General features: G+C 39.8%; 1 protein-coding gene and 1 long non-coding RNA gene across 3 annotated transcripts; one reads left to right on the top strand and one right to left on the bottom strand.

Annotated features, from left to right (window-relative positions):
* Positions 1–76: 76 nt before the first annotated feature.
* LOC115584649 (inosine-5'-monophosphate dehydrogenase 2-like) lies at positions 77–11,432 on the top strand. Its single transcript, XM_030422202.1, has 14 exons — positions 77–539; positions 2,470–2,518; positions 2,793–2,894; positions 3,012–3,100; positions 3,954–4,161; positions 4,261–4,348; positions 4,505–4,704; positions 5,118–5,208; positions 5,407–5,502; positions 9,191–9,334; positions 9,501–9,645; positions 10,173–10,316; positions 10,718–10,801; positions 11,017–11,432. Exons 1-14 carry the CDS (start codon positions 442–444, stop codon positions 11,036–11,038), a joined length of 1,560 nt encoding a protein of 519 aa, XP_030278062.1. The 5' UTR covers positions 77–441; the 3' UTR covers positions 11,039–11,432.
* A 37-nt stretch (positions 11,433–11,469) lies between these two features.
* On the bottom strand, positions 11,470–21,023 carry LOC115584650 (uncharacterized). 2 transcript variants are annotated; one of them, XR_003984585.1, is made up of 4 exons: positions 21,000–21,023; positions 15,314–15,394; positions 13,768–14,011; positions 11,470–11,672 (listed from the first exon to the last, which is right to left on the bottom strand). It is a non-coding gene; the product is annotated as an uncharacterized LOC115584650 (long non-coding RNA). The 2 variants fall into 2 exon arrangements; XR_003984584.1 differs by lacking the exon at positions 11,470–11,672 and having other exon boundaries at positions 13,549–14,011.
* Between the last annotated feature and the right edge of the window lie 1,079 nt (positions 21,024–22,102).

Raw genomic sequence — 22,102 nt, 5'->3', positions numbered from 1 at the left:
AAAAGCTGTTTTCTTTAAATAACATTAATGAAATAATACAATTAAAAATAAGGGGGCGGGTTGGCCGGACGTGACGTCAGAGTCGGAAACGCTGTCACACGGGAGTTATGCACGTGTCGAAGGGTGCCGTTGTAAGAAGAACATGAAAGCGCAGCTCCGACTGGTAGAAAGGCCCGAGAAAGGATAAAACCAAAAAGTGTTCATACCGACACTTTCTGGTCGGTTTCTGTCGCTAACACAGTCAGACAACGGGAGTGTTCCCGGCTGCTCGCGGAGCAGGACGACGGTTACTGACCCAGAGGGAAAGCGACGCTCCGGGCTGAAGGAGAAAGTTCTCGGTCTCTGTTCCCGGGCCTGTGCGTGTTTGTGTACGCTGTCCGCACGCTGTTAGGTTTATTTCTTATTAAAGACTGAAGCACTGATAAGCGGTACTTGGACGTCATGGCGGACTACCTGATCAGCGGGCAGACCAGTTACACCCCCGACGACGGGCTGACGGGACAGCAGCTGTTCAACGGAGGAGACGGGCTCACGTACAAGTAAAGACACCGCGAGCACCCCCACTCCTCTGACCCGGTCTGTCCGGGCCGCACACAGCAACACCGCCAACAAACGACTAGTTTGGTCTTTTAGCTTTGTGTGCTCACAGTAACCGTCTGTGTTTACCTCGTTTCCACTGCTCTAATGTCAACTCGTAGATGAACGCTAGTAGTTAGCTACAAAAGTGTGTCAGCTAACAACTCGTGTTGGTGCCTCAGTCAGACCGAGCTAACGTTATACTCTGTTATAAAGTCGCTTCAGCTAAAATATCTATATTACATGAATGGATGACGATACATTTCTTAAAAGTCAATAGCAAACTGGCAGCTGAGCCTGGGTCCATGTTTCGGTTAAGCCTGTTTACTGACTGGATCGATCCATAATCTGTTCAAACAGACTTTTAGCTGTTGTACTTTAAAATGGATAACTAGTCCCTAGAGAAGGTCAAGCTCCAACACACTGGATCCCACATTTCCCACAGTGCACCCAACATCATGCCTCATTGTGACATAACCAAGGTTATTTGTCCAAACTTTAGCAAGCTCCTATAGTTTTACAGAAGACATTAGACAACACTGGCCGCACAGGTTGAACAACACCCACCATGTAAACTCAACTTAATGTAAGTCAGTGAAGTGTCCAGCAGCACACATTTCCAGTAGAAGCTACAAGAGCCCAAAGTGGTGTCTTAATTAAATATAATGAATACTAGTATGTAATTTATAAGATGAAACCTTTCTGCTAAGATCTTGCAGCTTAATAATATAAGAGGACAGGAGTAGAAGTTCCCTGGTCAGTCCTCTGTTTAGTGTCAAAGTTCATACAGCTGATACGCCTGTGTTTATATTAACTGGGTGATCACATTTGGCAGCAGCACAGACAGACATGGTTGTACTTTAACCATCAGTGACCAATTTGATATTTACTCTCTTAATTGGTTATCGTCTTTTAAATGACACATTGCCAGAAGGTGAAGTAACAAACAGTGAGTGTGGGTCTATAGTCTGAAGGACAGCTTCTTGGAAATGAAATCGAGTACACATTCCTTGTGTACATACGCTGGCCTCAAATTTAGGTCCTGGCTTACATGGTTTGTGTTGTTATTGGGGACTGTGCGAACCCTGGCTATATTTAGATCATCTGCCTGCTAGTCCTTTATACAACAAAGCACAGATAGTAAGGACATGTACTGACTCAATGTTGACACCTTGCCTTGTAAAATATTATTGGATCATATCTTTGATTGTATCATGACATCAGTAAGGATTGGACAATATGACACAATAAGGTTATTGGTAAATAATGAGATGGCCAACCTAAAGCGTAATGAACCCGGGAATGAGACTAATTAATCAACCATCTTTCTGTAGAATTGTCTGCTTCAGCTTGTTTTAACAGATGGGTTTAAACACTCTTTACAGTGTATTAAGACATTGTAATGGCTGACAGTCACTCATCTCACATGGTAGCACAACCTGTTTTGGCCTCACTCAACTAATGACACATGGATGGACAGGCATGGCATTCAAGAAGTTCTCTGCAAAAACATTTCACACATGCACTCGCACTGTAATGTGACACCTTTTGAAGCTTCCCGAGAAAGAAATGTTGGTGCTGGTATGCCCGCTCGGAGTAGTTTAAGTTACAATTTTCCTGGAATTTCTTCCTTTTTCTATCTCTGAACTGGAAAATATTCAGCCAAAGAGCTTACTGTCTTTACTGTAACACACATGTGAAGTACGCACATGTTTTATTAGGTACATGTTTACTCATTGCCCTGTAAATAGTGTTAGCTCTCCAAACTGTGCAGTTGTTAACAATCTTGTGTTGATTTGAAAATTTAAACTCTCAATTGTGGAATGTGAGGTTCCAGATTATGAATTAAAATTGTTGCCATCCTAATTTAATTTTTTCTTTTCTTTCATTCAGCGACTTCCTGATTCTGCCAGGCTACATCGACTTTACATCGGAGCAAGTGGTAGGTCGTGATGAGGGACAAATATTTACCAAGATTAAAAATCTGATTAACACTGCTGTTGTGGTATTAAACTAATCTGGGATGATGTCCGGGGGGAGAGTCGGGATTATCAGATGTGTTCCTCCCATCACAAATGTTCCCCTGAATTAGGCTCATAATGCCAGAGCAGTAAATAATGGCTTCCCAGAAATTATAGTTGAACCTGGTGTTTTCATTTCAAAGCACATCTGTATAACTTTTGCTGAAAGCTGCTTTGATATATCTTCCTGTCCAGGACCTGACCTCAGCGCTCACCAAACAGATCACCATGAAAACTCCCTTCGTCTCCTCTCCCATGGACACCGTTACAGAGGCCAACATGGCCATCGCTATGGCAGTAAGTAAGACACATAAACACACGGTTTCCCTTATTACTTCCTGCAGTGTTTTCCCGCTGTCTATTATATTATCACGCCATAACATCACTCACACACTGATGTATTGTCTCCTCCAGCTAACAGGCGGTATCGGCTTCATCCACCACAACTGCACTCCAGAGTTCCAGGCCAATGAAGTTCGCAAAGTCAAGGTAGTGATGATGGTGTTAGTTTCTCTTTACATTCCTTCATCTCTACTTCCATATCTCTGTTATTTATTTATTTTTGTACCCTTCATTCTTCAGTATCTGGAGTCTTTCATGTGATTAAGTTTTCCTTTTTCCTTCATTTTGAAAATGTTTTTTTTCCCTTTCATCTCTCATTAGCTTCTCTTTGGCTTTGTTTTTCTCAATTTTTATTTGCTGATGTCACTTTGAAAGATATAGAAGCATGTTTTTTCCTTGCATCCCTTGCCCCTCTCCTCTAGACTGTAGGCAATAAAACACTTGCATATTCCCTTATTTTTTTCTTTATTCAATACCTCACTCAAATAAAAGGATCTGAGGGCTGAGGATGTCATACACTGTACAGATTGTCAAGTCCACTGAGACAATGTGATTTCAGATTTTGGGCTTTATAAATAAAACATCAGTTTTGCACAAGATTTGCACTTATGATGATACATACTTACCGATGTGCATTTTTCTTCCTTAGACAATTATAGCCCCCATTATCTACCCGCCCTCCAGCAATCCTCTCCCTGCCCATAACAACAAAATTATGATAAATAATACAGACAATAAGAATTCTAGTTGAATAAATAACATAAATACAAACAACAAAATAATTTTAACAATTGTATGTGAAGTTTCTCAGTTGAGCCATGGACAGCAAATTTGAACATTTCCAATTTGCTTTCATATTCTTTATCAAACCGTCGCTTACTGAATCCCATAAACCCTTTTCCCTTCTGTTACTCCTTTTTTTGTCCCGTGATATTCCTTTCGATACGCCACTGGTCCTTCTCCTGCCCCTCCTTATTTTCCTCACCTCCTTCCCTCCCTCCCTCCCTCCCCTAGCGTTACTGAGCAAGGCTTCATCACGGACCCTGTGGTGATGAGCCCCAACGAGCGGGTACGGGACGTGTTCCAGGCCAAGGCTCGCTACGGCTTCTGCGGAATCCCCATCACAGACGACGGCAAAATGGGCAGCAAGCTGGTGGGCATCATTTCTTCTAGAGACATCGACTTCCTGAAGGAGGAGGACCACGACCTGCCACTGAGTGAGGTGGGTGGACTTGAGACATAAGACAGAGGCAACTAAAAGTACTGTTATCTTAATGCTTTATTCATGCTTTATTTATGTTCTGTGTCATTATTTTGACAGGTGATGACAAAGCTAGAGGATCTTGTGGTTGCCCCTGCTGGAGTGACACTTAAAGAAGCCAATGAAATCCTCCAGAGGAGTAAGAAAGGTGAGGACGAAGTACACTTTATTTTCTAAAGAATTATTCATGACTCGTATGATTAAAACATTTTATTTTGATAATAATGTCAGTCAAAGAAATATGATATAAAACCTATAATGTAGGTGCAAATGTATGTTTAACCTTTCTCCTGTCCTCCTGCAGGTAAACTGCCCATAGTGAATGAGGAGGGCTCCCTGGTGTCCATCATTGCCCGCACAGACCTGAAGAAGAACAGAGACTTCCCTCTGGCCTCCAAAGACTCTCGCAAACAGCTGCTGTGTGGCGCTGCCATCGGAACTCACAATGACGACAAATACCGGTTGGACCTGCTGGCGCAGAGCGGAGTGGATGTGGTTGTACTGGTAAGGAGAGTTTTAGCACAGGTTTTAGAGGTAGAGACTGTTGTTTATCATCGAAGACCAGGCCACCTTTATTACTAAGGAATCAGTAATGGAGCTGCTGGTGGAGAACAGACTGACAGTGGGCTCTTCCACAGATTTGTAATGGGTTAGCTGGCTCCATTTAGTGTAGTAGTAGTAGTAGTAGTAGTAGTAGTAGTAGTAGTAGTAGTAGCTGAACATTTATTGTGGTGCTCTGGTACACAACAGACTGGATATCAAAATCAACAAGGCAAAATTTGGACACTTAAGTTTTCCTCCGCTAATTCTGTTAATTAGAGAGGATATTGATGTTGTCTACCAGCTGTGATGTGTACAGATCCAAATGAAAGATGTTTTGTAAATAGCTATGTTATGTGTCGCTTGTGTACCTCCAGGACTCGTCTCAGGGCAACTCAATCTTCCAGATCAACATGATCAAATATATAAAAGAAAAGTATCCAAACCTACAGGTCATCGGAGGCAACGGTAACTTATCTTTACCTTTTATTTAGGTACTCCATGTTTCCATGTATGTATGCACAGACTGACCAGCTAATGATTAATCAAACTCATATCATTAGTAAAAAAGATGAAGGACAGATAAGTTTGTCATCAGGATAATGACTACATTCCTGCAATGTGTGCATCTCTAACAACCTCTCTGTCTCCCTCTGTCTGCTGTAGTGGTGACTGCAGCTCAGGCTAAGAACCTCATCGATGCAGGAGTGGACGCTCTGAGAGTGGGGATGGGCAGCGGCTCCATCTGCATCACACAGGAAGGTGGGCGACAGACTGGCAAACTCAACAAACACCACCTGCATTGCTCACACCCATGATGTGGTTATTGAATCTGTCAGTCAAAGCGGAAAAGGAAACTCTTATTGAAGTGATGTACAGTTTGTCTTTTTGACTTTGGTTCGGCAGTTGAAAGCTACTTGTCTGGGTTGCTTGACTGATCCTCAGGTATGGACCAAACTACATGATATCAGCTCAATAATGGCAACACAATAATCATATGGTTCAACAATTTATTGTTGTATTCTGTGGTGTGGACTCCTCTGGAGGCTCTGATGGAAAGACGAGCATGTCAGTCATTTATTAATTCTCTTGTATAGTTTTGCGTCTATGACTTGCTCCGGGTGCTGTGTCTGTGTGTCTGTGTGTGTGTGTTGACATTTCTGATCCCGGAAGCCTGATCTGCTGTGACAACTTGGAAAGACAAACTGTAATTGATTAGATTGTGCAGTTACGGTTTTTGTGAGTCAGTTCCCAGGTTTAAGTTCCCTTAACTTGTTTTGGTGTGAAAACCAGTTTGGCCTGTAAATCTAAATCGTGATTTATTTGACACAGTTCAGAGGTATACAATAGATATTGTTTGTCTTAGTGTTTCTTGTTGTCTCCGACTTGTCTCTTCATCTTGTCCAAGATTCCCTTTTGAATCATCACAAATATTTGTTTTTGTTAATTTTGTGTTGCTTACCGTTTTTTTTTCATTTTTGTTTGTCATCTTCATCTCGTTGTCTGCCTCCTCCTATACTTTCTCTTCCTTTCCCTTTGTTAAATCCTCTGTCCTACCTCCCATCCCGGTGTTTGTATGGGGTGTGTGTGTGTGTGTGTGTGTGTGTGTGTGCGTGTCCACGTGTCCACGTCCAGCTCCCCTCAGTATACCACCAGCAATAAAGCTCCACAGCCCCAAAACCCCAACCACTGTTACGGGATACTCCAGTAAGTTCCCCCCGCCAACTTTGGCTTGTGCTGGGCTCCCATTGGCTCCACTATCACAGTGTGACCGCCCCCCCTCCCCAACTTCACAGCCTGCTGCATCGATTGGTTAACTGCTTTGCATCAGTAGACATAGCAGAGTTAGTGGTTGTAGGTTTTCAGTTTGGTTTGAGGGGTTTTGGGGTTTTGCTTGTTCCTGTGTCCTCACTAATCTGTCAATCATTTCCACCATCACTACCATCGTGTCAGCCAATCACAGCATTCATCCATTTCTAACACACAGTGTAGGAGCAGACGTAATATAGCTTGCAGCCACGGGGTGTCTCTGTTCAGCAGAGGTGGGAAACCTGGTGAGCTGGTTAAGACCATGCTACATTTCAGCCAGTGACTTTGTTTCAGGCCTTTATAGAATCATAATAAATCATCTCTATTAAGGTAGGGTAACTTGTAACTTGTAAGAAGAATATTCTGAAGGCTTGTTATCAAACTGGGAGGACTGCACTGAAGATACTTTAATATGACTAGCTGCAGTGTGTTCTCATTGTAAACATGTCTTTAAACTACAAAGACCCACAGAGCTGCAGAGTTTCAGACTCTGGGTGTCTTTGACAAATCTGACTTCTCTCTCAAATCAGACTTGAGTGTTCACATTACTATTTGCAAGTGATCAAGTGATATTTTTGGATCCAGACATCACCAACATATCTGCAGACAGTTTCATTTCAGCGTGACTGTCTACAGACTTTTGCTCTCCATGTTGTCTTGCATACTGCTCAGCAAGTAGCACTAAGGATTCTGCTCAGCTGCACATAGCCTCATGGATGCACTTTGTCTCTCTGGATTTGATGTTGCCGTTAAGTGTCCCACGGCGAGTAACACAAAACACACTGTCAAATCTGATAGGAGCGGCCCAGGTCCGATTTGCAAAAAATCACATTTGATGTGGGTTTTTCTACCCAAACTAAAATAAATGTGGATTTGCCCAAAAATGTATTTGGGGTGGTGGTCTGAACATAGCCTTTGTAATCACCTCATGATTGTCCGTTAGTGGGTGTGCCACCTTTCTGTTATAATGTGGTTTCCACTGACTGCAGCCAAAGGCCAAGTATTGGTTGCCAGTTTCTCACAATAGTTGCCATTGGCAACCTGGCAACTGTTTACTGCAAGCCCTTCAAGGATGAATCGGCCTTGATAAATGTAGTCTTTAGTTCAGCTTATTGCGCCATATTCTAATCTGTCAACACATCACATTCAGTCTGCATTCAGACATGCAGTTGCATGCCTGCACAGAGCTGACGTAAAATGTGCTGCCAGCTGTGTTTGCTGCACACACACGTGAGAAACCTTTTGATTTGTAGCATGGCTATACGAGACGACGTTTCAGTGCTCAGCTGCTGTGTGTAGTTTGAGCAGCTGAGGATGAAGTGTTTCTGTTCCCTCCAGTTTGGTGTTTTGTTTTTTTCATTACGTTTTCATACACGAGACCCATGCAACAGCAGATTTTCTAAATATAATTATGAAGCCGAGATTACACTCAAGTTGCCCTTCAACTGCTGTTGTTCAATATCACTTTTACAATCCTAAAGATTTTTATGAAATCTGACCAGTCTTTGACTCTATTTATGGCTGGATGTTTTTATTTAGCAAATTGTCATTCAATGTAGTCTCATTCTTTAATAATCTGTACAGTAGACTTCACTGATATTGGTCCACCATTTCAGCACTGGCTTCATATTGCTGACTGATGTTTACCTACAACATGAGTTTGCTTGGTTACGCTGTAACAAATATGCCCCCAAAATTGAGTGTTAATCTGTGCTGACGGACTGAAATCATAGGATTCTTTTAAAATAAATCATACATAGAGCCCCTTTACATGTCCCGTCCTAGATCATGGCCATCAGTACATAGCAGGATAATTAGGGTTAGATTGGTAAGTACCGTGCATCCCACAGTCCCCAAGAAGCAGAACAACTAGTAGTGTAAAAAGGAACTGGAATGTTTCTCTTTTTCTGCACCTAGTATAAACAACCGTCATTGTCCTGAACTTGATGATGTGAAAAGATTAGTAATAACCGTAGAGATGTGATTAGAAATCAATTGATTAGCAGAGTTCAGCTGAACAGACAACTTGTGTTATACGAGTCTGTTGTGGAGTCTCAGTGCAGTGTTGTAATAATCTGCTGATGTGACAAGTTTAACTTCCCTATTCTGTTTTCTTAAACAAACATGATAAGAGTCATGTTTCCACCCTGTTGGCTCGTTCACTGTGTGTGATGTTTTTTTTTAAACATCACTTGAATGACAGGGACTTTCCACCATGCATGCCCATCAAGACTGAACACAGTTGGGACATTTTTGATGTCAGTTAATCCAATTATGAGCCAGCTGATGTTTCCTGGATCCAAAGGCCATTAATATTTATGTTAAATTCATACTTGGCCAACACTCGAAGACAGAAAAGAGGAGTGCAAGTATCGGAGTACCACGTTCCTGAAAACATTTAATGATGATATGGAATAATTGGCTGGTAAAAATAAAAAACACCAATATTTTAATCCACGACTATGCAAATCTTTGTCGTGAGCATCCTGCAAACTTGGGACGATTACTCTTTTAGGTGAAGGATTGGTACAAGATTTTATAGCTAGCAGTCATGAGAATAGAAACATGAAGGCTGACTACGACTGTGCTCATTTTCTCACATCATTTAATCTTCTTCTGTCTCTTCTCTACCTCCTGTCAGTGCTGGCGTGCGGCAGACCCCAGGCCACAGCTGTCTATAAAGTATCAGAGTACGCCAGGCGTTTCGGCGTGCCGGTCATCGCTGATGGCGGCATACAGACTGTCGGCCACATTGCCAAAGCCCTGGCACTGGGAGCGTCCACAGGTATGGAGAGCCACAAGCTAATTGAAATCCCCCTCCATTGTATTGAATTGCGTTTAAAACTGAAATGAAATTTATTTCAGGTTTGACTACACAATCCGTATGTTATAAGATTAGTTTCCAGCCTTTTGCTTAACTTCCACTCATTACCTACTCTTATTTTTTCCAGTGATGATGGGCTCTCTGCTGGCTGCCACCAGTGAAGCCCCTGGTGAATATTTCTTCTCTGATGGCATCCGGCTGAAGAAGTACCGTGGCATGGGTTCCCTGGATGCCATGGACAAAAACCTGGGCTCCCAGACCAGATACTTCAGGTACAGAAACACAGAAAACAGACTGCATTGTTCAGATTGAGCAGGGTTTATAGTGAGGATACAGCACCCCAGAAGTGACTGAACACAAGGGTCTCACTCGTACCGTGCAGGAGAAGAAAAAGAAGTATGCTGGTTCCCTCCTTACACAGTATAACCTTGTCTCGTGAGCATGCCTTCAGTCAAGTGTTTGCCAGTTTTTCCCAGATGACAACACATCTTCCTTTTTCAGTTTTCAGTGGTTTTAAGTGCGTTGGCGATAACTTCCTCATGGGTTGGTGGTAGGAAGTGATGATCCCATCAGAAAAGAACAATGGCAGACATTTTAGTCAATATAAATGTTTATTTTTATTTTACACACACACACACACACACACACACAGAAGGGAAAGAGTGTCAAAAAGACAAAGTGTTTTAATGTATTCAACTTATGATTCAGATCTTTTGCCACAAGGTGGCATCACACTGACATTTAAAGTGCACTCTCTCTATGTCACTAATCTCTTTCCCCCCCACCTCTCTCCCCACAGTGAGTGTGATAAGATTAAAGTTGCTCAGGGTGTCTCTGGAGCGGTGCAGGACAAAGGCTCCATCCACAAGTTCGTTCCATACCTTTTGGCCGGTATTCAGCACTCCTGTCAGGATATCGGAGCCAAGAGTCTAACACAGCTCAGGTAAAACTCAGGCAGACACATACTGATGTGAGTCTGCATTCACTGAGCCATTTATGGGTAAACAGAAAAAAATTATCTATGGAAATGTGCACAGAAAGTGAGGGGATATTATCTTGATACTAAGACTTCAATCTAGCCTTCAGAATAAAAGTGGAGGGTTATAATTCTGTGACAATACAGTACTTATTAAGATTATAAAGACTCATAACTTGTGTCAGAAAAATGGTTAAAGTACACTCAAGTGGCCATTATTTATAAAGGGTTAGTATAAAATGGGAAATTTAATATATAAATGTTTTAAAATTCTAACAGTATACTATGACAGTTTGTGTTGATTTGGGACACAGCCTCTGACGTGGCGCTTTCCCACTCACTCGTTACACTATCCTCTCTCCCTGCAGAGCCATGATGTACTCTGGAGATCTGAAATTTGAAAAGAGAACAGCGTCTGCTCAGATGGAGGGCGGAGTCCACAGCCTGCACAGGTACACGGGGAATGTAACACTCTCAACTCAAACAAGATTCAACTTTGTTTTTCCGTTTGGTTTCCTATTTCATCTTTAAAGTTCAGTTAATAGTTTCACGTCTCGCCCCCGGTCAAACCAGACTTCCTCTTTAGCGCGTCCATTGTGTCTTAACAGGAAACCTCATGGATCAGTGTGTGATGCTCTCCTCGCTGACTCTCTCCTTTCTTCCACAGTTATGAGAAGCGTCTGTTTTGAGAAGAAGCCAGCCAATCAGCCTGCAGATGGAGAATCCTTCCAACAGACACATTATGCAAACACACTACTGAACTTGCTAGGCCCTCTTCCATTTAAACTCGACATGCGCACCACTAAGTTCTCATACAAATTCAAAGATAAGCTCACACACATCCACACTGTACTCTTCCAAGGATCCATCAGTCTTCCTGCCAGTGTCATCTATGCATCTGTGTTAAGTATAGCTGTTTGTGTGTGTGTGACGGAGGGGAACTGAGCATTTATCAATCAGTGCACGTGTGATTGAGTCCTCCAATGCCTTTCATGTCGTGATTTAAAAAAAAAAAAAGTCTGGTGTGTCCATTTAAAACGCAAAAAAGTTGTCCAAGAATAAAGCTTATGTGTTTTTCCACGAGCCATTGTCATCCGTTTGTAAAGGTTTGTGATAATCTTTCCTCAAACTACTAGATCCAGTGTTTCAGAGAAAAACTTAACAGGATTCTTAAGACAATGTGGAGACAATTTCTCAGCTGATGCAAGTTAATATTGGTGGATTCTCATGTTACCTGCATAGGGGGAAGCATATCCTGAGATGACATGCTGCAGCTTGCCTTATGAGAAACAGTCACCTCAACAACCACAAGTTTCTGTTGACCTGAAAGAGAAAATCCCATCGTTTAACTTCCAGTTTGTGAGGAGATGTGACTACAGTACATTTAGTTTGTTAATCATTTGGACATTGATTAGACAGTGATAGAAAATGACAAAGTACATTTACTCAAGTAGAAATTTAAGGTAGTTGGGCTTGAGTAATATCCTTTTCTACTAATGTATACATCTACTCCACTGTATTTATCCAATAACTAATTTAATACCAAAGTGCTTTTGTATATGAATGTATTTATTAAGTAATCAGTTAAAAAGAGACAGTAAGTAGAAAAAGAACATTGGATCAGTATATATGTAGATATTTGCAATACAATACATGTATAATTTACTTGTGTCTTAAATATACCTTCTTTCCAGAAAGTGACTTGTTTAAACGATTAAAGTGATACTTCAGTCTATTTAATATCAGGTACTTTAAGACATTTACTCGAGTACTGTTTCTATGGATGACTTCCAATTTTACCAAAAGAATATTTTTGCACAATAGCTTTACTTTTATTCAAGTATGTCTTTTGGATAGCCTACAACACTGATTAAACATTAAGAATTATTCCTGAAAGCAGATCTAACAGATACAGCACTGACTTCTTCAGTTTCAGACAAACTACAGGTACTGTAAAGATACATTTTCATTGTTTTAGGTCCCATAATTTCCCAGTTTCATGAAAAAAAAATATTGTGGTAGTAAATCACAACATATGTTGAGATATTTCATAAAAGGCTGCAAAAACTGACATTTTAAGCCCAATAAATACAATCTTAACAATTACTGTTCTCCAGTTAGTAACAGTTGACGGAGGTCGCAGGGTACAGCTGGATAGGGTGAAAAGATTTAATTAATATCACCATTAAATATCCCCAGTTGATTCCTCACACTAGGACAATTATTTTTCTAAGTTTTCTAAAACATTAAACAAGACATTTGCTCCAATTTGCAAACATGTCCAAAACAGTCAAAGTTTTTTACTTAAAACCACAAATTAGTAAATACTGTCAGCAAACATAAAACAATATTTCAGCATGTTTTTAAGAATAAATGATTTATAATTCAGGCTGTGGATGATAGACTGTGTAGATAAGAAATGAAAAAAGAAAGGTTGGTTCATGTTATCGCTTCTTAAGTGGAGATTTTTGTCTCAGAATCAAAGAAAAACAGCCTTTAAAGGTGCATTATGTGACTTTTTTTAGTGACTTTTTTTTACTGGCCTTCTGATACACAGAATAGCAGCTACATGTTAACATTTGTATTTGTAAGCCTCTACTTTGAGTTATGGTAGAGTGAGAACAAAAACAGCACCTAACCCATCGAGAGTTCAACAATATAGAATTATGACAACAATTGTCACTAAAAAAGTGACATAGTGCACATTTAAAGATGTGTCTTGTAAATTTCCCTACACTTTTAGACAAAGTGGTGAATAGGGTAAATGTTTTAAATAGTTATCCCCATGAAACATCCCAGTTACTCAGTTACAGTTAATTATGTATTTTTTGTTTTACAACTTCTCTAATATTGTAAGTTTAAATGTGTCCAATTAAGTGAATTTGTATAAACATCCAGAACAGAAATCTGAACAAAATTAAACACCTAAATTTGTATTTTGGATGTTTTTTTCTTTCTGCTAAAAAGAAAAAAAAGACATGTTAGGGCCATGGTGCCTGAGAAAAATGTTTGAATGTGAAGGTGAACGTTTTCACGTCTTAAATTGTTTTTTGACTGTTGACACATTTTTACTTTTACATGTTCCGTTAAACTACAGTGCACTGTCTAAAACAATCTCTGCTACACTACACCTCAGTTTATTTTTAGCAATACATTGATCTTTAACTATGACAAATGTTTTACACTGAAAACAGTCGAATTTACTTGCATGCGTTTGATTTATTTTGCTTTTAAAAAAAGGTCCCAACTCATCAAATACTGACGCTTTTGGATTGTAGTTCAGCGATGAGTTGGGAATGATTCGCAGAAACATTACGATGTTCCATTTATTTTTACTTTAGAGACGTAGTCGTTTGTCTGCCAGTCTACTCAGTCCCAACACACTGCATAACTGCTGAGCTGTTAATATCTAAAGTACCTCCAAGGACAAAGCGTGGGAGTGATGGCCAGGTTTCCTCCATCGGACGACAAGCAGCCACCTTCTCTCTCCACCTTACAGGACCTCGCCTTCCTCCTGCCTGCTGGAGGAGGTCTCCAGGGAGGATCAGGTACTCCGTGGCAGAATCCACCGGACTTTCCAGGCCTGAAACCCAGACGGGCCGATGGGACTCCTGTCGTCACACTCTGTTGGTCACACCTGTCTCACATCATCCATCATGTGGCTGCAGATGTTTCCAATTAACACACAGGGAGGGAGTCACATTACAGAATCAATTAGCTCAACGGAAAGATCAGGGTTTTTACATGTGATTAGACTGAGACATTTACAATTCTTTAAAGTGTCTTGTGTGCGTACAACTCCTGTTTCAATGTATTCATATTTCAATGATAAGCAGGTCCTTACTTACAATTGAAATGTATAATTGAAATGCTGCTGAAACCAAAGTTCTGTAATCTACATGTCTAAAAACTCACTTTTCAACTAGATTAAACCCATTTTATATATTTTCACATGCAGGTCACCAAATTAAAGCGTACTGGGACCCACTGCCGTCACCGCCATGATCAGTGTGTCAGGAACAACTATCTCTATACCAGCACTACTAAAACTACTACTGCTGCCAATTATAAGGGGTGGTTTACATTCACTTTACATTAACAATTAAAAATAACAGGGAATTTAACATTAATTTCAACAATAAAAACGATTAAATTATACATATATTAATTAAGAAACACTGTCTTAAAGCTGTTACACCATCACAGTGCAGGCTATATCTTTATGTGCATCATTTACACCCTGTCCATCAGACATTCACTAAGACCTGTCTACATCACAATCATTAATCTCATCAGTACTGTACACCAGACTACCTCATTATATTTTATTATTTTTCTATATATTATAATTAATTCCTATTTATTAACTTCTTCACTTCAATTCTCTGTTTCCCGCTTCTACGAGTTGTGCCCAGAGATCTAAACACAGAAGTGGCTTTTAGTCAACACACAGCACAGCGCTGGAACACACTGCTTGAGGAATGTAAAAAGCCTGGCAGATTTAATTCCACATCAAAAACATATTGTTTTCAAGCGATTTCCAAAAAAGTCTCAAAAACTCAATCATTACTATTTTGATTAATTGAATATTTACATTTTTATTTGTATATAGATTTTATCTTTTATTCTGCTCTTTTTAATGGTGTTAATTGTGGATTTGAATGTGCTGCTTTTTAAATTTAGAACTGATGTTTGTTAACTTTGTTTTTCAAAATAATTATACATCTACACATCTGTTCATGAGAAAGTATAGTTTGCTCTAGCTCTTCTTACCTTTTTACATATATTGTTCATTTTTTACTGTTATTATCGTTGATTGCAATATTAAACTGTCCTTCAGCTGCTGTGACACACGTTTCCCCTGTTGCGGGACTAATAAAGGAATTTCTGATTCTGATATAGGGAATAATATCCCATAACAAATTATTTTATAATCTATATCATTATTATGATTTCACACTCACCTCCGATGCCATCTTGCCACACACAGATCTTTTTTTATATGTCCAGCGTTGAGACGGAATCTGTCATCTTTGCTCATAGCGCTGAAAAATGACATGTAGACAAAATCTCTCTTATTAGAAACAGTGTCCGGCAGTTTTCATACAAAGATTTTTTTTTTTCTTGGGATTGAATATTTCATACACTGGGATGTTTTGTCATTTGTTTCTATTTTTAAATGTCAGAACCTTAACGAGTGCAAAACAAACCAAATATATAAACATGTATAAAATACCTTTAGAGTGAATTGATCCTTTATGAAATGTAAATTGATTTTAATCTTGATGTAAACGAGGACAGTCATGTTCCAACTGTGAAATGGCCACACATAGAAAAGAGACCGCTCACTTTCAGCTCAGTCAAGCTGTTCATACGTACGACACCATGAATGATTTTACTCTTTACACTTGTGGGTCTCTAAGATATTTAAACATGAAAACATAAATCCCTCATCATATATGAAAAGCTTGAATTCAAATAGTGCCTAATCAGTACGGGTTGAATTAATAAACTGAAAGAGACGAGAAATCCAACTTCACATGACCCTCAACTGCTTTTCTCCTTCACAAAGAAAGGAGCTCAAGCTGAAGACAGTTTGGTAGAAAAAGCAGGACGGCAGCTGTTTGTTGGTGTCCAGCCTGGGAGAGGAGCTGATGAGGGAGTGGAGAGAGGAAGGAAAGGAGGAGTTTTGTGAGATCGGGAGAAGTGAAAGTGAAATGAATCTCTAGAGTATTTAAAGAGGAAGTTTGGACTGTGAGCTGCTGGCAGACGGGTCCACAGAGGAGGACACACACTGCTCTGGGACGTTGGTGAGAATCTTTTTACACTATTTTTTTCAAACTGTGTCATGACCGTGAATCATTCTTTGTGATTCTTGAAGTGTTTCTGGCAGCTCCTGGATTACTTTCACTTTGCTGTCACTCTGTTTGCTGTGTCCCCACTCCACCTTTCTCTCTCTCTCTCTCCCTCTCTCCTTCTTTGACTTATTACTTTTAATTTTTGTCCTCACATTCTTCTCATAAAATCTATGACAGCTCATCTTGAATGTGTTTGTTTCCAATTTTTTTTGTCTTCCGGGCTTTCTTATTAAACTTGAAGTACAGATGACAAAGTGAAAGCAAGCCTCTGTTATATCTATTTCACCAACTGCCTCTTTTCTTTCAGGGTCTAGTTCCCATTTTTTTTTCAGGTTTCTGAAGCTTTTCAGGACATGAGTAATGGATGCAGCCTTAAGTCAGGGTGTAAAAAAGATATTTTAAACTCTACAGGGAGAGTCCTGCCGCGCAAATCTCTTCCTTAATTTTTTTCTCTAAAACTCGCTCCTTCCCTTTATCGCTCTATCAGCTCTTCCTTGTCGAGCTGACCTCTCGTGCCTCGTCTGGCTCGCTTGGCTTTCCTTTCAGTTGATAACCAACAGGTTTTTCAAGACGTAGAGTGATACTGTAAGTGATAGGTGCGCATTCCCTGCTGCAGTATGGACTTGCAGAAAAGTGGATGTTTTTCAGTTGGGGTAATCTTTCTAAATCTTCTTTTAAGGCTTTCTCAAAATGTTATTGTTTTCTTATTTGTTTTACGTTTCCTTGATTTCTTTTATATATATATATATATATATATATATATATATATATATATATATATATATATATATATATATATATATATATATATATATATATATATATATATATATATATATATACACACACATATATACACACACACACACATATATACACACACTTGTATAGCAAAAAGGAGCGGTAAGTTCTAGGCATGTTAGTGTAGAACAGGCTGATAATGATACCAGTGTTTGACTTTTAAGGGGTATTGATCCTTAAAACCTGTCCTATTCTAAGTTTTTATTAGTTGCAGAATTTAGGTGAATGTACTTATGGTTTACATAAATACAGAAACTGTGAGCTGCAGTGTCTAAATTGCGCTGCAGAATCCCAAAATCAAAAATCATTATAACAATGATAAAATAAAAAACGATTTACACTTTGAGATGTTGATCGGATGGGTTGTTTTTGTCTTGTTTTAGGTTACACCAAAATCCTACTATACTGTAATCCTGTTGAGACAAGGAATAAAAGTGAAAGGTTTAGTTTTTGATTAATCAAAAAACTTGGCTCAATTTAAAACAGCAACAAAACTTCAACATCCAGTGTTCCACTCATCTGACATTTTCTTTCCAGTGCACAGATTAGCCTAGCACTATATTCACATTACATTTATATTCATAACTCAAAGATTTTGATTTTCCTTTCAGTTCAAATGTCAGAACACATCTTACAGCGCCTCAGTCTTCAAACTTTGTGAATCATAACGGGCTGTTTGAGATGAGGTCGTATCAGCACTGAAAAACCAGAGAGGACAGAACAAAGTGAGCCAGAGGAAGTCGAGGTGTTTTTACTGCGGTAATTATGTCACTGAACTTTCTGAGTCCCACATCGGAAACAACGTTCATCTGCAGGTCGCCTGATTATTGTAACGGATGGTTAAGCTGCACTGAAAGGAGGAAGGTGGCATTTGTACACATCTCAACTATGGTTTTTGGTGAGCCCAGAACAAATGTAAGATGTTTAAGACTGCTGCAGAAAACTGGGTTTAAAGGCTCAGTCTACCCAAATTACAAAGTGTTAACATTAGGGAGTGTTAGGTTTCAAAATAAAACGTTAAAAGATCTTAACTGACGGACTACCTGTCAACCAAACGTATTGTGATTTAATGAGACGTTAACCGACCGTTCCATTCTTCATCACACTTCTTAACGCACTCTGCTTGTTTTTATTACTTTGAAAAGCTGTGACTAACAGAACTGATTCATTTATAATAATCATAATATGGTAAACTTATAGCTCATTAAGCTTTGGTTAAAAGTAATTACACTGTGAGCTTCTGGAAGCATTTACTACTCAATTGTTTATTGTAAAGTTGCAAATTACGCTTATCAACCTTTACAATGCTTATAACGGTTTATGAATTTCAGTTTGTTAGCAGTGAAATAACCAATAAATCAAAGTTTAATCAACTATAAATTGACCACTTATCAATGATGGCTGCAATATAATGTCACCAAAACTGCTTCTTTCATATTAAACTTGATCATTTCGGTCGATCAGTCCTACAGAGGCAATTTACCTGCTGCCTGTTAACGACCGTGTCTTTTCTTTCAGCAGTATTAACCCGACCAGACCCGAGTGCGGACCAGAAGCTTGTCTTTGTGGGTGGGATTGTAACGGAACCCATAATGCAGCTGTGATTCTGAGCTCCAGCTGGTTATGGGGTCCGTTTCCATCCCACAATGCACAGCACATCCTGATCAGACCGACGCCGAGCGCCTCGCCAGGAAGAAGACACCAACACTTTATCACATCCTCACTTTTACATTTTGTGATCGGCCTCCATTTGAAATTGAAAACTTTATTGTTCCATCAATGAAAAAAAAAAAAAGGACAAACAATAAATGTAAAACAGTAACACACTTGTAACAGTATATAACAGTATAAAAGTATCTACAATAAAACTTAACATCTCAGCTGACAGAGCCAGGGTATAACACCAAAGTCTCAATTCTGATTCATACGGGCAAAGTCTAACTGCTCAAAAGGTGGACTCAGTTTTGTTTCTCAAAAACCAACATGGAAAGTGAAACCAACACCAGTATAGCCTGTGTGTTTAATGCTCTGCTGTGAACATGTACAGGATATAACCGAGCGTACCGGGTGAAGTGTGATGCAGAAGGTGTTTTTCCTCAATGACACGTTTTCTCCCGGATTGCTGACGACCGTGAACGCAACCGGGAATTTCGTGTCAGCCAAGAATGACTCCTGGAACAGCGTGGGAAAATGATTTTTTAAAGATCATATAAATGTATCATTTTAGTTTACCGACATGTGTTTTGCTGTGTTTAGTATTTCTAAATGGATGTTTCTGCTGACTAGTACCAGCAAGAGAGCACACCATACACCAAGTTTAAAGTTTCTCTGCGGTGGCTGCATGTCTGCTGCTGAGCTGATTTGTATTTTAAAGTTTTTTTTTTTTAAATGGCATTTCTTCCATCTATGACTATCTGTATTTGGTCTGTTTATTTATGAACGTCTTTTGTTTATTGATTGCCTTGTGAATGAGAAGTGCTATCCAAATAAAGTCAGACTGATTGGCTGAATGAATATTTCTGAAACCCTCTGAATTTTGCTGCGCGTATTATTCTTAGGATGTGCATCACATACCGCATTTATGACCTGTACTACACACAGACAACCCACTGAAGAGCAGTTTTTTTTTCTACTGAAGTGTTACAGAGGTGTATATAGGTTACTTTGGTTTCCTCTCCTGCTGAGCGGTATTACTTAGTCAGTACTTTCCTCCAACAGGAGGCAGCAGCTGTCGGTGTGATGGGTTTTACTTTTGCAGAGGAGTTTGTTTCATGTTCACACCAACATGTTCAGGTGGTAGAAGAAGAAGTGCATCCGTCCACACATGACTTTGGGACTCGTACGTCTTCTGCCATGTTAACTGAAGGCCATGTCCACACAATAAATTCAAAATGTTTTGCCAATATGACTCAGATCTGATGCTCTGATTCACACATACAGAGATTTTCTTGAGCACATTGAGTCATATATGTATATGTAAAAGGGAAACAGGGGTGTCATGATTTTCGCAATCTAATATTTGATTTGACTTTCAATTTTTAAACCTGTCCACAGTAAATCTTCAAGTAAATTAGTCATGGATCGTTGACAATGTTATCAGTTTAGTTCAGCACTCGTCAATGATGCATTTGATTGTTCAGTCACTTGCTCTACAAGAATATTATTGTAAATATTCACCAATTCACAGTCCAGAGACCCAATTTAGAGTTTATAGTCATAAATGCTTTATGACTTCTGTTTTGAAAATGTGTATTGCCCAGGAGGTTTGTGTGTTGGATGTGTTCATTTGTCTGCTCGTTTGTTTGTCAGCAGAATGACACCAAAACAACCGAACAGATTCACATGAAACTTGGATTGAGGGTAGGTCTCGGCCCAGAACAGAACCCCACAGTAACGTTTGGCTGAAGGAATGCATCTTGGATCTAGCTCAATTTCCTTAACATGTGAGATAAGGCGTTATGAGCTTAAATTTTGGTTAAGCACTTATGGATGGTTTCAAATATAGGGCTCTCGAGTTTAATATCAGATTAGACTCAATTGATTGGTCCTTGGTTGAAATGTGCGCTGTGAGTGCCAATCTGGTTTTTATTTTGCATGGGAAAAAAAAATAATAAATTTACATTTCACCAAATAATTCCATAAGTGTTAAAATTGTGCTACAGTTGGCTGTCATGGTGCGGTGTTCATATGTTTCTTTTAGTGTTTTGTCATCATGCCTTTATTTTGCCAGTTGACATTGGTGTTGTTCAAGGGTTAACCAGGGCGTGTGTGTAACGGAGACCTGTGTGAGCAGAAGTCGAGGTTAAAGCCGAGAAGTATTCAGTGACTTTTCTTTCCTTACATTTTTTTTTAAAAGAGTATGATAAAAACTAAATGAATGTGGGCTTAGGCACTCGTCAGCTGGTGGAAGAGACAGTCTGAAATGCTCCCCCCACCTCACTAACCCTGCGGCACATCGTCATCACTCACACAGGAAGTGTCAGTCACAGACCTGACGATGGTGAAGGTGAGGGTAACCTAGAGAGTATGTGTCCACGAGTTCAATGTGGTCTCTCGTGGTTTTTCGGTGAGCCGTTCATGCATGGCAACCAGCTGGTTCATTAGATTGTTCTGCATCTCCTTCTCGTGGTCCATCAGCTTCTGTAGCCGGGCGTCCTCCTGCGCCTGCATGGCGGCGTCCATCTCTCTGAGCTGGGCGACTGTCGCAGACACCAGTGTGGTGACGCTGTCCATCATTGAGGCTTTCTTCCTCTTCGCTGGGACTTTGTGCACTAGGACACAGACAGTGAAGTCGTCAGTCAGTGCAAGAACAGTAACACCTTTTTTTTTATTGCTAGCGTTCAACAAGAGGTTAAGAGTTATAATAATTTAAATACACAGTTTGTGATTGAAATCTTATGTGACATCAGTAAACAGCAGGAAGCATTCATGTGTTTACCTGACTGGTCTGTGCGTTTCCTCCACTGGTGGTCAGTTTGGTGGTCTAACAGTGAGGATGAGAAAAAGAGTTAGAAATAAGGCACGATATACTGGCCAAACATCTGCATCACCTTGTGTTCACCTTGTGACCCGCTGTGGCCGATTCGCAAATAACATGTCAATCACCAATAGTAGTAGCTGATGTTTATCTGTTGTGTGCCTACAATCGCGCAGGTCCAGACAGATATATCGGCTGGTCGATATTAGCCTATAAAGGATGTATCTGTATCTGAATACATGTTGTCAAATGTGCACGGATATGAAAATGTTTGCATTTTTTTTAGTGCACTGTTATTTTTGACAATAAAGTTGATTCCAGAAAAATATCCTGCCTCTCTACATACCTTTGTCACACGTGATGACCACATTTTAGGGATCAATGCTGAAAATGTGCATAAATAAGAGGGCATAGAAATATTCCAGCCAATCAGAATCTGCATATCTGCCCAGAAAGCTTTGTATTGTTTTGGGCTCTTGTGTTGGCATTGACAATCGACCAGATAGATATTTGGTACAGAATTTCCTAATCAGTGCATCCCTAGTCAAAAACAGTTTAATCTTCACTGCTAAATATTCAAAGAGATGAAAATAGCGCACGCGCGCACACACACACAA

Source organism: Sparus aurata, chromosome 7, assembly GCF_900880675.1.
Source record: "Sparus aurata chromosome 7, fSpaAur1.1, whole genome shotgun sequence".
Taxonomy (NCBI): Eukaryota; Metazoa; Chordata; class Actinopteri; order Spariformes; family Sparidae; genus Sparus; species Sparus aurata.
The sequence above is the reverse complement of the archived record's forward strand: the minus strand, read 5'-3'. Positions and strand labels throughout refer to the sequence as shown.

Excerpts from the sequence above, each read along its gene's own strand:
- LOC115584649 (XM_030422202.1), top strand. The coding sequence starts at position 442 with ATGGCGGACTACCTGATCAGCGGGCAGACCAGTTACACCCCCGACGAC. Across the intron at positions 5,209-5,406 it reads ACAGGTCATCGGAGGCAACG|TGGTGACTGCAGCTCAGGCT; the intron begins GTAACTTATCTT and ends TGTCTGCTGTAG. Across the intron at positions 9,646-10,172 it reads TCCCAGACCAGATACTTCAG|TGAGTGTGATAAGATTAAAG; the intron begins GTACAGAAACAC and ends CTCTCCCCACAG.